Source organism: Dendropsophus ebraccatus, chromosome 2, assembly GCF_027789765.1.
Source record: "Dendropsophus ebraccatus isolate aDenEbr1 chromosome 2, aDenEbr1.pat, whole genome shotgun sequence".
NCBI classification, from domain to species: Eukaryota; Metazoa; Chordata; class Amphibia; order Anura; family Hylidae; genus Dendropsophus; species Dendropsophus ebraccatus.
In genome coordinates this window covers 52,131,008-52,151,526 of record NC_091455.1, presented here as the reverse complement: position 1 = coordinate 52,151,526, position 20,519 = coordinate 52,131,008, and the positions used below count along the sequence as shown (strand labels likewise).

At 43.6% G+C, this 20,519-nt stretch overlaps 1 protein-coding gene across 3 annotated transcripts in view; it reads left to right on the top strand.

Annotated features, from left to right (window-relative positions):
- Positions 1-5,026, top strand: part of NKAIN3 (sodium/potassium transporting ATPase interacting 3) — a 420,057-nt gene extending 415,031 nt beyond the window's left edge. For all 3 annotated transcript variants that reach the window (XM_069960007.1, XM_069960002.1, XM_069960003.1), the window contains exon 6: positions 3,134-5,026. Coding sequence is in view for 1 of the 3 variants with exons in the window: in XM_069960002.1 (XP_069816103.1) it covers positions 3,134-3,147 (14 nt within the window). In the remaining 2 variants the exon portion in view is untranslated. The remainder of the gene's footprint in view (positions 1-3,133) is intronic.
- Positions 5,027-20,519: the final 15,493 nt, after the last annotated feature.

The following is a 20,519-nucleotide window of genomic DNA, read 5'->3' as shown; positions in this document are numbered from 1 at the left end:
TGCTATGATTTGGAAGGTGTTTAGAGTACAGTGCTGTAGACCCCGCTATGCAGGCCATGCCCCTTCTTCACTCGCGCTCCCACCCAATACAGGAAGTTCTTAAACCAAAGCAATGCTCTTAAACCAAGTCACAATTTTGAAAAACTGTGAGCTCTTAAACCAAAACGCTCTTAAACGAAGTTACTCTTAAACCAAGGTACCACTGTATGTATATATATATATATATATATATATACATATATATATATATATACACACACACACACACCAAGACAGATATTACCTATTACCGACCAAATCCTGTATACTGAGACCAATATTACCAGTAATACCAGTATATAGGGAGGAAACATTACCGCCACACCACAACCACTACCATCACCACCATATTGTTACTGACCAAATCCAGTACACTAAATCACCTCATCCAGTCATATAGAGGTGGCCCCAGCTCTACACAGGCTCTATACACCATATACATTACTGTGCAGTTATATCAGGTGACTCACAGGAGACGTCTTTTCTGATCGGAGTTCTTTCCTTTTCATCTTCTTCTCCATCCGTCCTGGGCCGTTATGAGAACTTCTCCGAGCCACGAATCCACAGAATCTGCCAGACAGACATATTAGGCTCCACACTCTGACACCATCTCCATCTCTCTACACACTGCACATCTGTACTGTCCCCTTTACACCCTCATTTAGTGGGTAGCCCTGACTCTATGTGACCTCCTAATAATATATGCCCCCCTCTGTGTATTCCCTCTCCCCCTATGTTGCCCCCCCCAAATAGATGGCCCCCTCTACCCCCTCCCTTATAGATGGCCCCCTCTACCCCCTCCCTTATAGATGGCCCCCTCTCTCCTCACCCTCCCTTATGGATGGCCCCCTCTCCCCCCACCCTCCCTTATAGATGGCCCCCTCTCCCCCCACCCTCCCTTATAGATGGCCCCCTCTCCCCCCACCCTCCCTTATAGATGGTCCCCTTCCCCCCCCCCTCCCTTATAGATGGTCCCCTTCCCCCCCCTCCCTTATAGATGGTCCCCTCCCCCCCCCTCCCTTATAGATGGTCCCCTCCCCCCCTCCCTTATAGATGGTCCACTTCCCCCCCCCTTCCCTTATAGATGGTCCCCTTTCCCCCCCTCCCTTATAGATGGTCCCCTTTCCCCCCCTCCCTTATAGATGGTCCCCTTCCTCCCTCCCTTATAGATGGTCCCCTTTCCCCCCCCCCACCCTCATAGATGGCCCCTCTTTCCCCCCACCCTCATAGATGGCCCCCTCCTTCCCCCCACCCTCATAGATGCCCCCCTCCTTCCCCCCCACCCTCATAGATGCCCCCCTCCTTCCCCCCCACCCTCATAGATGCCCCCCTCCTTCCCCCCCACCCTCATAGATGCCCCCCTCCTTCCCCCCCACCCTCATAGATGCCCCCCTCTTTCCCCCACCCTCATAGATGCCCCCCTCCTTCCCCCCCACCCTCATAGATGCCCCCCTCCTTCCCCCCACCCTCATAGATGCCCCCCTCCTTCCCCCCCACCCTCATAGATGCCCCCCTCCTTCCCCCCACCCTCATAGATGCCCCCCTCTTTCCCCCCACCCTCATAGATGCCCCCCTCCTTCCCCCCACCCTCATAGATGGCCCCTCTTTCCCCCCACCCTCATAGATGGCCCCCTCCTTCCCCCCACCCTCATAGATGCCCCCCTCCTTCCCCCCCACCCTCATAGATGCCCCCCTCCTTCCCCCCCACCCTCATAGATGCCCCCCTCCTTCCCCCCACCCTCATAGATGCCCCCCTCTTTCCCCCCACCCTCATAGATGCCCCCCTCCTTCCCCCCCACCCTCATAGATGCCCCCCTCCTTCCCCCCCACCCTCATAGATGCCCCCCTCCTTCCCCCCCACCCTCATAGATGCCCCCCTCCTTCCCCCCCACCCTCATAGATGCCCCCCTCCTTCCCCCCACCCTCATAGATGCCCCCCTCCTTCCCCCCCCACCCTCATAGATGCCCCCCTCCTTCCCCCCACCCTCATAGATGCCCCCCTCCTTCCCCCCCACCCTCATAGATGCCCCCCTCCTTCCCCCCCACCCTCATAGATGCCCCCCTACTTCCCCCCCACCCTCATAGATGCCCCCCTCCTTCCCCCCCCCACCCTCATAGATGCCCCCCTCCTTCCCCCCCCACCCTCATAGATGCCCCCCTCCTTCCCCCCCCACCCTCATAGATGCCCCCCTCCTTCCCCCCCCACCCTCATAGATGCCCCCCTCCTTCCCCCCCCACCCTCATAGATGCCCCCCTCCTTCCCCCCCCACCCTCATAGATGCCCCCCTCCTTCCCCCCCCCCACCCTCATAGATGCCCCCCTCCTTTCCCCCCACCCGTACAGGCTGATAAAAAAACAAAACTTAACTCACCTGACATCGCGCTCCCACGTTGATCCTCACTCCTTCGATCTGTCCCCGGCTGCTGCACGGCTGCCGGGGATGTCGCGTCTTATCCCCGGCAGCGCGCGCATCCCAGAACTCCCTGCGCGCCGGAAACCGGAAGTCAGGGCCCAAGGCGTGCAGGGAGTTCTGGGATGCGCGCGCTGCCGAGGATAAGACGCGACACCCCCGGCAGCCGCGCAGCAGCCGTGGGAAAGACGGAGCCAGACTCTTGTGACCGCAAGCAAAACAATGCTTGCGGTCACAAGAGTGATTGATCGGGGGGCCCCGCAGGCCCCCCTTGTGGCGGGCCCGGTCGCGGTGGCGACCCCCGCGACCACGGTGGCTACGCCACTGCTGCCAGCACCAGGCTTCACTGTAGGGATAGTATTAGGCAGGTGATAAGCAAAGCCTGTCTTTTTTTTATTTTAGATGTATTTTGTACCAAACTTCAACAATATAACCAGTCTGGTCAAAAGCAGGTCAAAGAAAGAGTAAAAAAAAAAAAAACTTTCCGATTGAACTGTTATTCGGCCCTTATACTGATGAGCAGCAAAACCCAAAGGAAATCCTCCGCATAGAAAATCTGATTTATAGTGTGTAAACATTTTATACTGGGCTTTCTGTCCCATTGATGCCAGAATAAAGACATTTTACTGTCACAGTGACTTAAAGTTATGTATCTAACATCCATAATGATTTTCTTTCCCTTAGGTCGGCATAAGTGATACGGAAAGAATCCTCAAGTATCTGCGCTCTCTGCGTTGTACCAACCAGGGAAGATAATGTACCATGGAGGAACAGTCACCGATTTTTCATTGTAAATGGGAACATTTTATTCAGGAGATTGACTTCTGACAATGCAACAATACAAGCCCGTACTGTCTTTCTAAGTGATGGTTATGATTTCTAGTATTATTTGAGTTACCTGGACACTTGGAGACACTTGTACATTTTTTCTCTCTATTCTTTGTAGCATGATACCAATGGATCTGTTGAAAAGTGGTGTTTTCAGTATGGATGGTGGGTATTTTTTTTTTACCTCCACAAACATACAGGTAATGTGATGAACCAAGAGTGTACGCAACCGAGTATTATCTTGATTTTGATGTGAAGGAAGACATATTGCTTTCAGAATGTAATATACATAAAAAATAATAATAGTAAAAAAAAAAAAAAGAAAAATCAAATGTACTGTACAACTACACAGAATACAAGTACGGTTATCTGTATGCTGAGTAAAGTGGTGCATTTTATTTCTTACACGAGTTTACATGTTTTTAATACTCTATAATTCAGCATCTGTGATAAACGCATAGCTGTAAATAATAAAATAAATAGAAACTGCTTTCTTGTATTTTAATTGGGAATATGAATTATTGATTTGTGTGTTTTTATAACTCTTGTGTTTAAACTTTGTAGCTATTAATATTTTACAAATTACCCTGGGGCGGCCATATTAGAGGCGCACAAACCCCTCAAGTATTATCGGTATAGACAGTGCTGTAGTGTGTGTTCTTCTTGGTAATGAAAGGTCATAATAGGGTCACCGGTAGAGCTAAGCGCAACTCAAGCATGCTCGAGCATGATCGTTCGGCTTTTGAATATCAGTTGCTGAAGAAGTTGGATGCGGCCCTAGGGAGTCAGAGAAAATATGGATACAGTCTATGGCTAAGTTCACACAACATATTTTTTGAATGAATCACAGCCGTTGTTGCAATTTCCAACAACGGCCGTAATTAATTCAAAAGATACTTTGCATTGAAAATGAATGGAATCCCGGCCAGAGTTTATACACATAGGGGGAGTAAAACTGTCTCAGTTGCCCCTAGCAACCAATCAGATTCCATCTTTAATTTTCCAAAGAGCCTGTGAGGAATGAAAAGTGGAATCTGATTGGTTGCTATGGGCAACTGAGACAGTTTCACCCTTTACACCATGTTTGATAAATCTCCCCATAGTATATGCTCCGGCTGGGATTGCAAGCGGCCACACGGAAAACTGACAATGAAAAGTGTGGCTCCGGCCGCACTTTCTATTGTGTGCTATGGTGAATTGGGATGCGGGCACACACAGATGCGCCCAACAGAAATGATGTTCATCTAGCCGGTACTGGCTGGGAAGATCTTCACTGACAACAGCCATTCTGTGACACAGCCGGGTCACAGAACAGCTATTGTCATACATAGTGTGAACCTGGCAAATGGCTGTATGCATATTTTCCTGGAACCCTTGAGCTGCATCCAACTTCTTTAGCCACCGGTATTCAAATGTCAAATGTCTGGACTTGAGCTGCTCAAGCTGTGCTCATCTCTAGTCACCAGTAAAAGATGGTGAACTGCTCCTACCCTATAGACAAGGATATGTATACTGAGTCTGTCTTTCACTATGGTTTATAATGCCTCATATCAGCAGTGAAATAAAGCTGTCATCTGTGGGAAAACCTAATTACTTTGAGATGACTCTGACCCTGCCCCATTCTGTGCAGCAAAGCTGATAAGTGATCTTTCAACATTAGGATGTCAGTTTACTATGTCTGCTGTAATGACCAGAGTGAACACTGGAATATCTCAGAATTTTATATATAGAGATATAAACAATACATCAAAGAGAAATAAAGTTATGTATTTGCAAAGCTCAGCTTTTTATTTATTTTTATGTTTAATTGATCCAAGAAAATGAACTGTCTGCTATGTGGGGGCAAGAAGAAATTGCAAGTTTGATTACAATTGGGGAGTGGCGGATGTTTCGCCTTGGAGGAAAAAAAATGTATGTTAGGCTTATTAACACCACGTCAGACCATATATCCATGATCCACACCAGGAAAAGCATAGGTCTAACAAGTCTATAGTGTTCTAAAGTCAAGCTTTACTAAAAGACTGTCCTTTTTGCATGGTTTGGGCCGGTAATATACCTATTTATTCATACATCTGACAAGGGTGAAATTGTGATGACTAGACAATTAGGTCAAAACATTTCCAAAATGGCGGATCTTGTGGAAAGTTCCTGGTATGTTGAGGTTAGTACCTACCAAGGAAGTGCTCCAAGGAAGGACAACTGGTGAACCGACAACTGGGTTATGGCCGCCCAATGCTCATTGACGTTTGTGGGGAGCAAAAGCTATCCTCTCTGCTTCAGTCGCGGAGAAGAAATTCTGTAGAGCAAATTGCTGAAGAGTCCCTGTTCGCTATCATAGAAAAGTGTCGGAGCACATAGGGGAGACATATTTCACATGTTGGTCTTAAAGAGGACCTGTAGCCCCCCCCCCCCCCAAAAAAAAAAAAAAGATATAGTTGAGGATGCCGTGATTCAGAGGTGGGTTAAATGTACTATGGGTCCACCCAACCTGCTCCCTCCCTATGCATTTCAGTAATGTACCTGGGCTGGATTCTGTCCCCTTTCATCATATCAATCTTGCACATGCATCGGCTCAGGAAAGGCCACATAATTCAGTACAGGGTCTTACTGAAATGCTGAGAGGCGGGATGAAGCACAAAGAGGCACTGCAGTCCTAGGCCCAACCTTTTTGACAGTGTTGTTCCCTATGGAAGACCCCATGTGCATCCCCCATATAGTAGATGGCCCCTGGCCACTGCCCCGTATAATAAATGGCACACCAGCGGCTGCCCCAGAAACCAAATTTAAAATTAGACTTTAGCCAAAATTTACGCCAGTCATGAGCCATAGCAAGATTTTGCAACTTTTCCAATACCAGAAGCCTTTGCATAAATCAGTGATCAATCCCATCCCTACAGTGCATTGCAGCTTGTTGCATATGAGGCTGTGGTCAAAGTGGTCAAAGTGCCCATGTTCACAACCACCCACCAACTTTAAGAGCCTAATGTTCACCTGATGCCTTGACAAACGCCATTGTTATGGGATAATCAATGCCATTACTTCACAGATGTTTTAAAGGGCAACTCCAGCAATTTTTTTTTTCCTTTCAAATCTATTTATCTCTATGTATATGACATACAGCAGCTGATAAGTACTGAAAGACTTGAGTTTTTTAACCATTAGAGAACCGGGCCAATTTCAATTTTTGCGTTTTTGTTTTTTCCTCCTTCTGCTTAAAAGGCCATAGCAGTTGCATTTTTTCACCTAGAAACCCACATAATCCTTTATTTTTTGCGCCACTAATTGTACTTTGCAATGAAAGGCTGAATTTTTTCATAAAGTACACTGCGAAACCAGAAAAAAAATTCAATGTGTGGTGAAATTGAAAAAAAAAACGCATTTCTTTTATTTGGAGGGTATTTTTTTTACGCCATTCGCCCTGGGGTAAAAATTATAGTGTGTGAATGCTTGAACTTAGCTTTATAAAGGATGGACAATACTCTGTAAGGCTATTGTCACACAACATAAATTTTCTATTAATCACGGCCGTTGTTGCCAATTTGCAACAACTTCTGTGATTAATAGAAAATTTACATTGTGCTGCTGTCTATGGAATCACGGCCGGAGTGTAAACACATAGTATACGTTCCAGCCGGGATCCCTGGCGGCCCCACGAAATCTGACATCTCCTGACAGAGCACACAATGGAGAGTGCGGCTCTGGCCGCACTTTGCATTGTGTGCAATGGTGAATTGGGATTCGGGTGCTTAACAGAGTAATCCGAACATATAGGGGAAGATTTATCAAACATGGTGTAAAGTGAAACCGGCCCAGTTGCCCCTAGCAACCAATCAGATTCCACTTTTCATTCCTCACAGACTCTTTGGAAAATGAAAGGTGGAATCTGATTGGTTGCTAGGGGCAACTGGGCCAGTTTCACTTTACACCATGTTTGATAAATCTCCCCCATAGTCTCGGCTATAAGTGACTTTTATATTACTGAAGTATCGCTGCTTTCTAAAATTGCTCAGAATTAACCAGCAAGTCACTTGACCTCAGAGATTTTCAAGTGTCTCAACACATTCCAGTGGACGGCGATTTTATACAGTGAAGCAATTAAAAATCTCAGTGAAGACCGAGCCAATATGTCTGATCAATTGTTCTGTATACAGTGTGTCACACTTCAATTGTGCGCAGAGCTCATTTTAGAAAGATGAATAAAAGGGAATATTCAGAGGCGTAGTGCTCAATGCTAGAAAATAAGGCTTGTAAGATGCTTTGTTAAGAAAGAGAATGCTCCCAGAAACACAAATGTAATACCTGTCAGAAATTGAAGCATTTTGCATATAAACGGAGTAAGAAATTAGGTGCGATAAAAGTGTTACTAAAGATGCATTTGCTTCACCAACTCTTTATTCCCAGCAACATGTTATTGGATTTTCTCAGCCAATCTAAATAATTAATACTTTTGGTGTTCTGTGCATTAAATGGGCCTTGTAGCAAAATGTAAGGGAAGTATGCAAAGCAACACTGCCACCTGGTGTTCACTGTTGTTATTACATAAATGACTGCAATTATCACAATATAGCCAGAAAGACAGTGAGTGAATGGTAAGACTATGATTTATTCTGTTATTACATTTGCAGTCTTGTAAGAAAAAAGGCTCAGTCTGTGGTATTATGAGACCAATATAACAAATAAAAGTGCTACGCCCCATTATACACTACAGGGATAAAAATGGCCAGAATGAGTGTAATAAAATTAGATTAACATCAAATCTAAGACTTATCACATGCAAATACTTTAAGCATTTATTCTTAGTAGTTATTGATACAACACGTAGACTAGTTCAGTAAAGGAGTAGATTTCAGACCACTAATGTTCAGCTTCCTGTTCCTTCTTTGGACTGATGATAGACATGAGTGGACGGATGGGGAGAGGGAATAGAGAGATAGTCAGGAGGTCTGGTAATACAGTACAGCAGCAGCCATTTACATCTTATATCATTGTACACCTGAGAGATCTTCACAGCTAAATGTGTTATTCATGAATAAAATAAATAAAAATAAAATAAAACTGAACATGCTGGGGACAACATGGGCTGGGAAGCTTCATAGGCCCAGAGGCAGCCACGTGGTCTAGCTGTATGCTACTAGAAGACACCACTTATAATAACACAGGACTTTTGGTCAATGCAAGAACTTGTTCTACCTGACTGTACATGTGGGCTTGGCACTATACCCCCATGCATTATAATGCTCGAGTGCTACCAGGTGCCCCCTGCTCAGCATACCGCTGTAGTTCTAATGTGTCTTACAGTAACATGTCGCATTTTTTTCTTTTCTTCTAATTTTTGTATATTTATATATATTGTATATTTGTAGAAAAAAAATACAATAGGTTAATACTGTGGCAAAAGATATAACAGACAACCAAATGATCATCTATCAGTTATTGAAGGTGTAAGGTACCATAGGCTGTATCCATGTTTGCCCAGATTCCCTAGGACTGCATCCAACTTCTTCATGAGTTGCGCTCATCTCTATTCCATATATGTTAAAAAAAAAACAGGTATCTATGTCTCAACACCCAGCGCTGCTCTCTGATTGGTTGAAATCTGAGTAGGCTTCATAACATCACAAACAATATCACTATTTAATCATTTTAACCCCTTAATCCGAACCCCATTCTGATTTGTGGAAATGTAAAAGCTTTATGGTGTCACAGGGAGTCATTTTACCTCTGTGTCTGTCTGGTTTGGTTTATCTCAATAACTGGCAAGGAATGCTGTCCTAAGGTTTCTTCACACTGGAACCCATGAAGAGAGTTTTGTTTTTTGTTTTTTTATCTTTTATTATGTGTGTAGTATACTTAGCTCTAGGTGGAAATAGTTATTTTCTATAGGACTCTCATTTCTGTGCTCATCCCTGTACGGTTCCAGTCTAATATCATAATCTAGTGATTAAAATAACCAACTACATTTCTGGGGAAACCCTAATACTCATTCTGAAACACTTAAACATTCCTATATATCTGAAGATTTTCATCCCCTGAAGACCTGCCCATTTGTGGCTTTACAGTAAAGGCCAAAGTACATATACATTAGTGATTCACTTATTTTAGATTTCAAAAATAGTGATTTTTCTATACATTGCATATATTTTTATGCCAGAGGTCCCTGGGCTCTTGCCCTGCTGCACCTCACTGTAACGTATGTATAGTGCGTATCCCTGACTATGCAAGAGACAGGCATACAGCACAATGAGGCATAGTAGGGCCCAGGAAACCATTAGGCCCCGCCTCCTTGACACTATTTGTGGCCTGAATAAAGGTGTTTTTAATAAAAATGCTTTTAATAATTTGCCAGATTCACATGCTAGATTTCCTTTTCTATGGGTCCTATTACATGGCCCGATCATACAATGTAAATGAGTGCCGATCTGCTAGATTGGAGGTCCTTTACTGAGCAATTACATGGGACGACTATTGGGCAGCAAGGGCTGCATGGACATCATCAGTGATGTCTATGCAGCCCATGCCTTTAGCGTAAACTAATACAGTATTTACATACCTTACTATGTTCCCTGGTGTCCTCGGGCCTTCCCCGATCTCTGCAGCTGCTGTTCCGGTCTGTGCACTGAAAGGCAGCTCAGCCAATCACTGGCCTCTGTCCTGTCTCAGTTAGTGACTGGCTGAGCAGCTGCGGCATGCCAGTGCAGAGACCGGACCAGAAGGGAGCAGAAGGCAGAGCTGCAGAGACCAGGGAAGGCCCCCAGGGAACGTGGTTAGGTAAGTTTTTACTTTACTTGATACTACAACCATCAGCCCTCGGCTGCACATCACTAATACACATAGCGATGGACGCCCAATGATTTTAGGGCTGGACCTAAAGAAACGATCAGCCGATGATTGTCTTTATTGCCTGATGGTCCTCTCTATTACACGGAGCAATTATCATCCAAATCGTCCAGATTCGGCCAATTAACTCTCGGCGTAATAGGGCCCTAATATTAGACCTTGTTTTTTGCGTCAATTTAATGAAATCAATTTATTGATCAATGTTACAGGTGCATTGATACCAAATATAAGGTGCCCTCACACAGTTTTTTGTAGCAATTTTCTGGCCTTGAACTAAAAACGCCAATGACGCATAAAGTTTTTTTTGAATGCAAACAGGCTCGGACTGGCCCACAGGGAAACAGGGTAATCCCCCGGTGGGCCCTACTCCCTGGTGGGCCCCTGGCAGGAGGTGGGCCTCCCAGTCTGACTTTTTCTAGCAGAGAATAAAAACATTTCCTCTGCTATAGAATCAAGGACAAATATATTTAGGTACCATGTGTCTTCTTGACCTAACAGCATCTAATAGTGTCAGCAGTTTGGAACACGATTTACAGCTGACAGAAGTCTTGTAACAAATGATAGGCAGGCAGTGGAGTGCGGGAAGATAATAGAGAAACTATACTCACCAGTCCCCGTGCCCCTGGATCGCTCTCTCCCTCAGCTGCTGGAGGTCATTTTCAGTTATATTCGACCAGGTTCTGTGTATGTCACGGCCCCAGCTCAATGTCACATACTTGACTGATGGATTGCCTGCTCAGCCAGTCATTGACTGCAGCGGTGTCCATCCTCAGTCAGTGATTGGCTGAGTGGGCAATCCATCAGCCAGGTATGTGATGTTGCAGCTGGAGGAGCTGGAGGAGGTCGGTGGCTACTGGATATCATTAAGAAAGGGCTTTGGGGGCACAGAGATGGGTAAGTATATATTTTTTATTAAGTTCCTGCACCCCTCTGCCTTCCTGAGATTTGTTAGTTTCATGGAACTTCAACTTTCAAGAAACGTAAGTGGCAGGTTATGCTGTTTGTATAGAGTGACTGAAGAGTTACTAGCAGTGAGCTAGCATCGCTGGTCACATACACAGCTCTGTGCAAGGTCATTATAGTAATGTGAAAGGTTTGGTGCTTGTTATATCTGGTATATATAGGGTTGGCCCCAAGAATCAAATTCCCAGGTGGGCCCAAGGTACCCCAGTCTGACACTGGCCAGCTGGTGCTCCCCCTAAAATCCATAGGATAGGAGATATCAAGTTAAAAAAAAAAAAACTCTTTTAAATCAACTGGTGTCAGAAAGTGATATAAATTTTTAATTTACTACTAGTGATGAGCGAATAGTGAAATTTTCGAATATTCAATATTCGTGCAAATATCTCCCGAATATTCAATCGAATATTCGATCCCATTAAAGTCTATGGGAACAAGTATTCGATTATTAAAAAACATCTATTCGACCACTTGGAGGTAAAAAACGGAAGCTGGGCGATATGAACGCTTATCAAATATTTATCGAATATTCAGCGAACTATTCGATGATATTCGATAGATCGAATACCTTACTATTCGATCGAATATCTATTCGATCGAACAGTATTCGCTCATCACTATTTACTTCTACTAAAAACCCTCAAGTTTTCCAGTACTTATCAGCTGCTGTATGTCCTGCAGTAATTGCTGTATTCTTTCCAGTCTGACACATTGTTCTCTGCTGCCACCTCTGTCCATGTCAGGAACTTACTTTGGACAGTTCCTGACAAGGACAGAGGTGGCAGCAGATATCACTGTGTCAGATTGGAAAGAATACACCACTTCCTGTTAAACATACAGCAGCTGATAAGTACTGGAAAGCTTGAGGGTTTTTAGAAAAAGTAAATTAAAATGTTTTTTTTTTTTTTTTTTTGATGGAAGTAAATTACAAATTTCTGGCACTGGTTTATTTGAATTTTTTTTTAGTACCCCTTTAATACTGTGGACTATTATACTTTTAGGGTAGCTTTACACATACCGCAGCAGATTTAATCTAAATAACTGAACAAAGCATCAAATCTACTGCAGATCCTGTATGTGTGAACGCACCCTTAAACAACTTGACAACCCCTTTTGTACAGTCAATGCAGTTTGATTAACTAATCAGGTGATCACCGATTTCCTATGACAGCCTGGGAAATGTAGTTGTACATGCCACCCATACTGTCTATACTCTGGAGGATTTCCAGGTAGGGATCCCCTCCTTCTCTATATATTTCAGCAGCTTGATGTATAATACTCTTTGGCCGCCCTTTCCCCATACAATTACATCAGATTGTCAGCAGTCTCCTTCATGTTAACAAATTCGCCGTATATAACCGTATACCAGTGGATTCTAAACGGAGTGACTGGAAATGCTGGGAATTGTAGTGTATAGACATGTCTGTGAACCACAAGTGTCCCTCCAAAAAGTTGGGAGGATGGAGGAAGGACTGACTGCAAAGCATTATGGGGAAGCTTGATGTCATGTGTTTTCTGTCATCATCATCATAAACTTTACAGCAATGGCGCAGCTTTATCAACCTGCCAGAGACAAAACACAGGCTGATTCGCCTAAAGCAACCAATCACAGCTCACCTATCTTAACAAGCTCTTATAAAATTAAAGCTGTGCTCTGATTGGTTGCTATGGGCAAGTTAGACTGTCTAAGTTGCGCATGACAACCAATCACAGCTCAGCTTTTATTTTACCAGAGTAATTTGAGAAATAAAAGCTGAGCTGTGATTGGTTGCTATGGGCCACATCAAACCATATTATTTAGTGCTCTTAGTCTGGCTGAACCATAAGCTGTTTGCTTGGTCACAAGTGTGTTTAGTGACCTCTGCAGTAAAGCACATAGCCAGTCATTAATGGGTTAATGCTTCAGATGTGTTTACCTGCCATTAATGGGTTAATGCTTCAGATGTGTTTACCTGCAGTAACCATAGCAACCGTGCACCGTGATGACAAGCGCTTATGTCATAAAGAAGGTTCCATAAAGCAATGCACCGCGCCCTGATCAGTGCCATCTTGGATGCGCCAGAGGACCTTGAGCTTGACTTTACTGCCCCCTACCCTTGATGTAATTTGGAGGATCTAGCAGGGGAAAAGGGGTGGTCTGCTTTAGACTACCCCTTCATGGAGTCTCCCCCTTCTTGAGAAGTGGACCTGGATCTGTGGAGAAGAGCTACAGCCGCCTAGCCATCAATAAGGTGACAAATATTGCAGCTAGATTTCTCTCACATCCAGTTTATTAAATTATTATGGTATTACCCTCTAAGCCCAGGGGAGGGGCAGCTCTCCAGCCATGGCTCCCTCAAGGTTTCCCCCACAGGGGGTTTTTCCTCGCCTGAGTGCTGGAGGGTGACTCTTCGTGAGTCGGGGGTCTGCCATTTTCAGTGTAATGTAATTTTAAATAAAATTGTCACCATTTGACACCTGATTACAATGTGTTGTGTCTTTATTTTGCGCTCTTTGGTTTGATGTATTATGCTTGGGAGTTGGGGATCCATCACATATAGCAGAGTCATAAAGCTGGACATCTGCCTGCTACACAGATCCATTACCTGCACAATGTGCACAAGTAGGATGGAGCAGTGGATAGTAGAACTCCTGCATGTACTGTATGTGCATATATGCATATATCCCTGGATTAACCCTTAGACGACGTAGGGTTACGTCATGGAAGTCCGTCACCAGACGACCCATGATGTAACTGTACGTCCTGAGTGGTTCTCCCGCTATGAAGAGCGCTCCGGAGCGGAGCACGCTTCATAGGAGGTGGGGGCCGGCTGCAGTGAGCAGCAGGGACCTCACCGGTAATGACACGCTGCAGCGATCGCGCTGCCGCATGTCATTAACCCCTTAAACGGCCGCGGCGTTTAAGTGCAAGTGACGGGGAGTCCCCTGTCACTTACCGATCGGGACCCCCGCAGTGTGATTGCGGGGGTCCCGATTACTGTATCGGACAGCCGGAGGTCTCTCACCTGCATCCGTGCGGTCCGATCGGCGCTCTGTTCTCTGAGCCTGGCAGGCTCAACGAGCAGAGCGCCGATCACACTGATCATTGCTATGCCTATGGCATAGCAGTGATCAGTGTGTACAATCACATTATTGTATGTAAAAGTCCCCCAAAGGGACTTCTAATGTGTAAAAAAAAAAAAGTTAAAAACACCAATACACTGCCCCTAAGCCCCTCCCCCAATAAAAGTTGAAATCACCCCCCTTATCCCATTATATAAATAAAACATATAAAAATAAATAAATAAATAAATAAACATATAATATACCGTAGCGTGCGTAATTGTCCCATCTATTAAAATATAACAAGCGTCATTGCGATCGGCAAACGGCGTACACGAAAAGAGGGAAAAAAGTGCGCGGATTACCGATTTGATGTTACATTATATATAAATATAAATTAATAAAAAGTGATCAAAACGTCCGATCTTTACAAATATGGTATTAATAAAAACTAGAGATCATGGCGGAAAAAATTACACCCCATACAGTCCTGTTGGTAAAAAAATAAAACCGTTATAAGCGTCACAATAGGCTAATTTTATTAATAATGAATTGGCAAAAAAGATTTCATAAAAAAAAAAAATATAACATTAAAGAATCTGTGTAACCGGCATATGGTTGTGTTTGGACTGACCTATAGAATAATTGTATCATGTCGCTTTTACCATATAGTGCATTACGTAGACACAGGAACCCCCCAAACGTTACCATATTGCATTGTTTTTTACGATTTCACCAATTTATATCTTCAGAAATAATATATTTGGGATTCCTTCATACATGTTATGGTAAAATGAAAGACACCATTACAAAGTACAACTATTCCTGTAAAAAACAAGCCATTACATGGCCTGTAGATAGAAAACTGAAAGTGCTAGAGCTCTTAGAAGGGGAGGAGGGAAAAACAAAAGCACAAAGATCAAAATTTGCGCGGTCCACTGGGTCATTTTGGGCCAGGCCCTCAAAGGGTTAAAGGGACACTCAAATCTTGAAAAAAAAACATCCATCACAAGGTTTTTACCTACATCTGCAAGGTTTGTCAAAAGGTTTTTTCAAGTGACAGGTCACACCAATCATAGCATATCATAGCAACATGGACAGCACCATAAATATACATCATATATACACAATCCAGTGGCTCTTGTGTGTGTGGGCAGCATGAGGGGCAAGGCAAAGTTTTGCGAACCCACACCCATACATCCAGGTGTGGGCTAGGTAGCTGCCCCCCCCCCCTTGAAAAATCCACAGGATAGGGGATATCAAGCTGATTGGTGGGGGTTCCAGTGGTCAAGAGAATGTGGGGAACGTGTCCCCCTCAAATAAACAGTGGGGACAGTGCCCCATTAATTCTCTATAGGTCTTGTTATCCCTTATCCTGTGAATAACTTAGGGAGAGGGGTATGTTCTCATCTAGTATATGGCTGGACCCAGAAATATGGCATATGGCATTTTTTGGGGTTCAAAAACGCAGAGACCAGATGTTAGCTGATTCAATAGGGAAAAGCAAAATGCAATACCCATAGGACATTTTTCTGCTATGTGTTTGGTGTTTTGCCACAGACTTCTATAGGGGGGGGGAATACTGTCATGTCTTTATGTAAATTACTGTTTTTTTTCCCCAGTTCTTCAACAACAAACACATACACAGCTCTGTGCAAAGTCACTATAGTAATGTGAAATGTTTGGTGCTGGTTATATCTGGTATATGTAGGGTGGGCCCAAGGTACCCCAGTCCGACACTGCATGCGATTGCTTTTTTTTTTCCCCCCCTGCCATTTTTTACCTTATGTGGAAATAATCCGTTTGTGTGCACCAAAATTGCTGAACACCATACATAGAGCAATGGCGTTTTTGAGACAACCAGAACATTCCCATTGAAGTCTATGTGAGAAAAACAGCCTCAAAAATTGTACCCCCCCCCCCCAAAAAAAAAAAAACGCTGTGTGTAAGGTAGATTATAAACTTCCATTGACTTCAAGCTAACATCTGTCCGTTAGCATTTTCGTTGGCGTTTTTTTACAATTTGAAGGCAGCCTATTTATACCAAATATTTGTTTTGTAATTTTCTCATAACAAAACATATTGAAAAAAAAAAGTTAATGTTTTCTCCAGCTATGGTGATGTCACGACCCGACTCCTAGAGCTGTGCGGGCTGTGGCTGCTGGAGAGGATGATGGCAGGGGGACACTGGGCATCCTTCTGCCATCATCCTCTCCAGCAGCCACAGCCCGCACAGCTCTAGGAGTCGTGTCGTGACATCACCATTTTATCCAGGAAGTGACATCACCATGTTATCCAGGAAGTGAAGCCTTGATGCAGTAGTAAATGCAGGGGAAAAGCACTTTTTGTGCATTTCCCGTAATAAGTGTATATTGGTGATTTGTATAACTTTTGGGGGGCAATACAATACTTTAATAAAAAACTTTATCGGACTTCTCCTTTTAAGAGATGCCGCTCCACCAGACATTGCCAAAACGCTAGCATAATCTCAATGACCCTAAATTGTCCAATGTATCAAAATTAACCATAAAGGCAAAGAAAAATATAAACCAATAATACCGCCATGCAGTGACCATTTAGTCTTTAGATACCACTTCTGCACAAGTACCCTGCAGAGTATGATCATACTGCAGACTAAACAAAATTTCTGCTTTTTGAGAACAACTCAGAAAAGGAAGGTGATCACAGAGGAGGGGAGTAGAGCCACAGCCAGAAGCAGCAGAAGTTGATGGTCTCCATTACAGCTCCTCATTACTTAAATATGTCACCACATCAGTCTGTAGATTAACTTCCATGACTACAAGTTTAGAATATCGCTGCAGGTACCATACACAGAAGGCAGCAGACAGGCGCTGGGATAACAGAGGAACAGTGCTGTATTACTAAGGTGAAAGATGTCTGGCTGTCAATGTCATACAATAGATGATTTTTATTTACCCCAGGCAGCCTGCTTGCACATATATACTCACCAGGGCGCATTTCCACTATGCATTATTTCCAAGTCCCCACGCCATTCAGATTTTGCTGAAACAGCAGCCAACACAGGAAATAACTGCGTGCTGTAGAACGTTAAAGGAGTACTCTGCTGATTTTCCATTCCTTCTTTGTGCTGCCTCTGTCCATGTCAGGAACTGTCCAGAACAGCAGCAAATCTCTATAGAAAACCTCTCCACCCTTTGACAGTTTCTGACATGAACAGAGGTTGCAGCACAGAGAACTGTCAGACTTGAAAGACTACACCACTTCCTACATGACATACAGCAGCACATAAGTATGGGAAAACTTCAGATTTTTAAATAAATCTATATAACTTTCTGAAACCAGTTAATTTGAAAGAGTACCTCTTATTATTTCCCATGTCAAAAAGAACAAGTCTGTATGGTCAGATACTCTCAACAATGAGTGGGCAGTAGGGACACAGCCACAGGAGTTATCACATGTACAAGAGGAGCACCTGAGGAACAGTCCAATGCAGTTCTTACCTAATAGGATCCAGAACATCAATGGGGAAATGACACACTATTTGTTCTGTATTCTGTCATCAGTTCTGCGTTCTCTTACACAGTCCACAGGAGGATCATATGCAGCACAGTTCCCTGTATGGATCCAATATATAATCATTGTATAGATCTGTGTTTGTATCGTCATAGTAAACGTACGTTTATTCCACTTTTGTTTTACTTCCGAGGTTGATAGCCCACCTCTGGATTCAGACCCTGACTAACTGATTAATAGAATGAGCACACATGGTCTGCTCCATAGACTTACATGATGAAGCCATGCTATCATGTGACACAGAGGCAAGAGAGGAATGTGCTGACCACAAAGCTGGACAGAATAAAAAAAATTAGGAATTATCCATCTCTTTAAAATCAACTGGTTTAGAGAAGTTCAATAGATTTGTGATTTACTTCTATTTAAAGTCTCCAGTCTTCCCATACTTATCAGCTGCTGTATGTCCTACAGGAAGTGGTGTTTTCTTTTTAGTCTGAGACAGTGCTCCCTGCTGCCACCTCTGTCCATGTCAGGAGCTGTCCAGAGCATAAGCAAATTCCAATAGAAAACCTCTCCAGCTCTGGACAATTCCTGCCTCGGACAGAGGTGGCAGCAGAGAGCACTGTGTCAGACTGGAAAGACGACACCAGTTCCTGCTGGACATACAGCAGCTGATAAGGATGGGAAGACTTGAGTTTTTTTTATTTTAAATAAAAGTAAATTACAAATCTATATAACTTTCTGAAACCACTTTGTTTGACAGAAAATGATTTTTTGCTTGACAATCCCCTTTAAGAAAAAAAACTGAATCACAAAACTGGAGAGTCCATTATCTGATTATTGTGAACTGGTGTCTGATGCTGTTTAAAGGGGGACTCCAGGCACTTTATTCTTTTCTGTGCAACGCTTCCAATATATGGAAAAAAATAAACAGCCTTTCCTCACCTATCCCACTCCCCCGGACTAGTCTTTGCAACCACAGCCCTCTAAGCCAATCAATGTGCGGAATGCTGTCCTGCTTCCTTCAGTGATTGGTTAAGTAGGTTGTCACTGCAGAGCCGGTCTGTTTCTGAGGTTTAGCTGGGGACCTAAAGACATGATAGAAAGATCCCAGTGGAGCATGGTAAGCAAGAACTGGAGGTCTGTTAATTGTCCACAATACAAAAGGGAGAGATTTATCAAACATGGCGTAAAGTGAAACTGGCTCAGTTGTCCCTAGCAACCAATCAGATTCCACCTTCATTCTCCAAAAGAGTCTGTGAGGAATGAAAAGTGGAATCTGATTGGTTGCTAGGGACAACTGAGCCAGTTTCACTTTACACAATGTTTGATAAATCTCCCCCAAAATGTTCTGTCTAACCTATTCCCGCATCAGTAACTATACATCCTGGTGCAGGAGGGGGCGTTCAGAGGGGAGCCGCGCAGTGACCCCACTCTGAGCAGCCATGATCCCAGGTGTTGTGTATTATACTTTTAAATGCAGCTGTCAAATCTGACAGCTGTATTTAAAATTATTACTGTCCCCCCTTTCCCTGGTATCTAGAGGGGGATATGCCCCCTGCGATGCAATCGCGGAGGGGAGATCCCTTCTGCTTACCGAGCCACGCTCCTACGCTGATCCCGGCTCGGCATTTGATTCCCCTGATCTGCTGCAGGCCAGAATTATACAGCAATGATCTGATCGATCATTGCTGTATAAAGTATACTGCAGTGATCTTTATGGGAGATTACTGCAGTAATACTGAAAGTCCCCCAGGGACTAAAAGTTTATACAGTATAAAGTAAAAAAAGTTCCCTCCCCTAATAAAAGTCTAAATCACCCCCCTTTTCCCCCATTTTATGAAGAAAAAAATTTAAATAAAACACATATTTGGTATCACCGCATGCATAATTGCCCAAACTATTAAGTATCACATTCTTGATCTTGCACAGCAAATGGCGTAAGTGCAAAAACCCGCCAAAGTGCAAAAATTGTGCATTTTCTCACATCAAATCCAGAATAATTGTAATAAAAAGGTATCAAAAAAGTTCTATACACAATTAAGGTACCAATAGAAAGTACAGATGGCGCAAAAAAAAAAAAAAAAAAAAAAAACACACACCACACACAACCCAACCAAGGGTTCATGTGGGTCTGTAGGTAAAAAAAATAAATAAAAAAAAAATGCAAGCGCTATGGCCTTTTGAACATGGAAGAAAAAACGAAAGCTCAAAAATGAAAATGTGCCCGGTCCTGAAGGGGTTAAAAAGACATCACAGCTGCTAAATCCCAGGAGAGGCGGCAATGAAGTTGCCTTTATTAAATCCTGAAGTTGTTTAACTCAGAACTTGCTGCAGTACCAGAAAACAGACACTAGATGGCAGATGTTGACCTCTGTCACTAGAGCAGATAGATGAATAAAAGGGAAAAAAAAAAAAAAACACAATGGCCCAGATTTAGCAATCTGTCACAGACAAGAATCGGACACAGCAGTGGAATGCCATTGGCTCACATATCTGACGAAATGCAATGTTTCTCTTGACTCAAGATATGGTTAAAAAAAACCTGTCTGTAATTGATCAGTCACCTGGTGCATGTTTTATGAAGCTGAGGATACGGAATCACAGATGTTAGAGTGATTGCAAGATATATCTAGGCCTAAGCATACCTCATCCTGGACATGCATTATGTCAGTGAATACATCAGTGCTGGTAATGGAAGTCTATGGAGATCTGTTGACAGGGAAGAAAAAAAACAATTCTGCAGGAGAGCTATTAAAGTCTGGCCACATCCTGTGCCAATGTCAGCCAGTGTTATTACACCATTACAGAGAATTCTTGCCACCTCAATATCCTTTTATACACACAAACCAGTGATCATTAACGCCCATTATCTTATGATGGGGAGAACCCACAAAGCAACAACTAC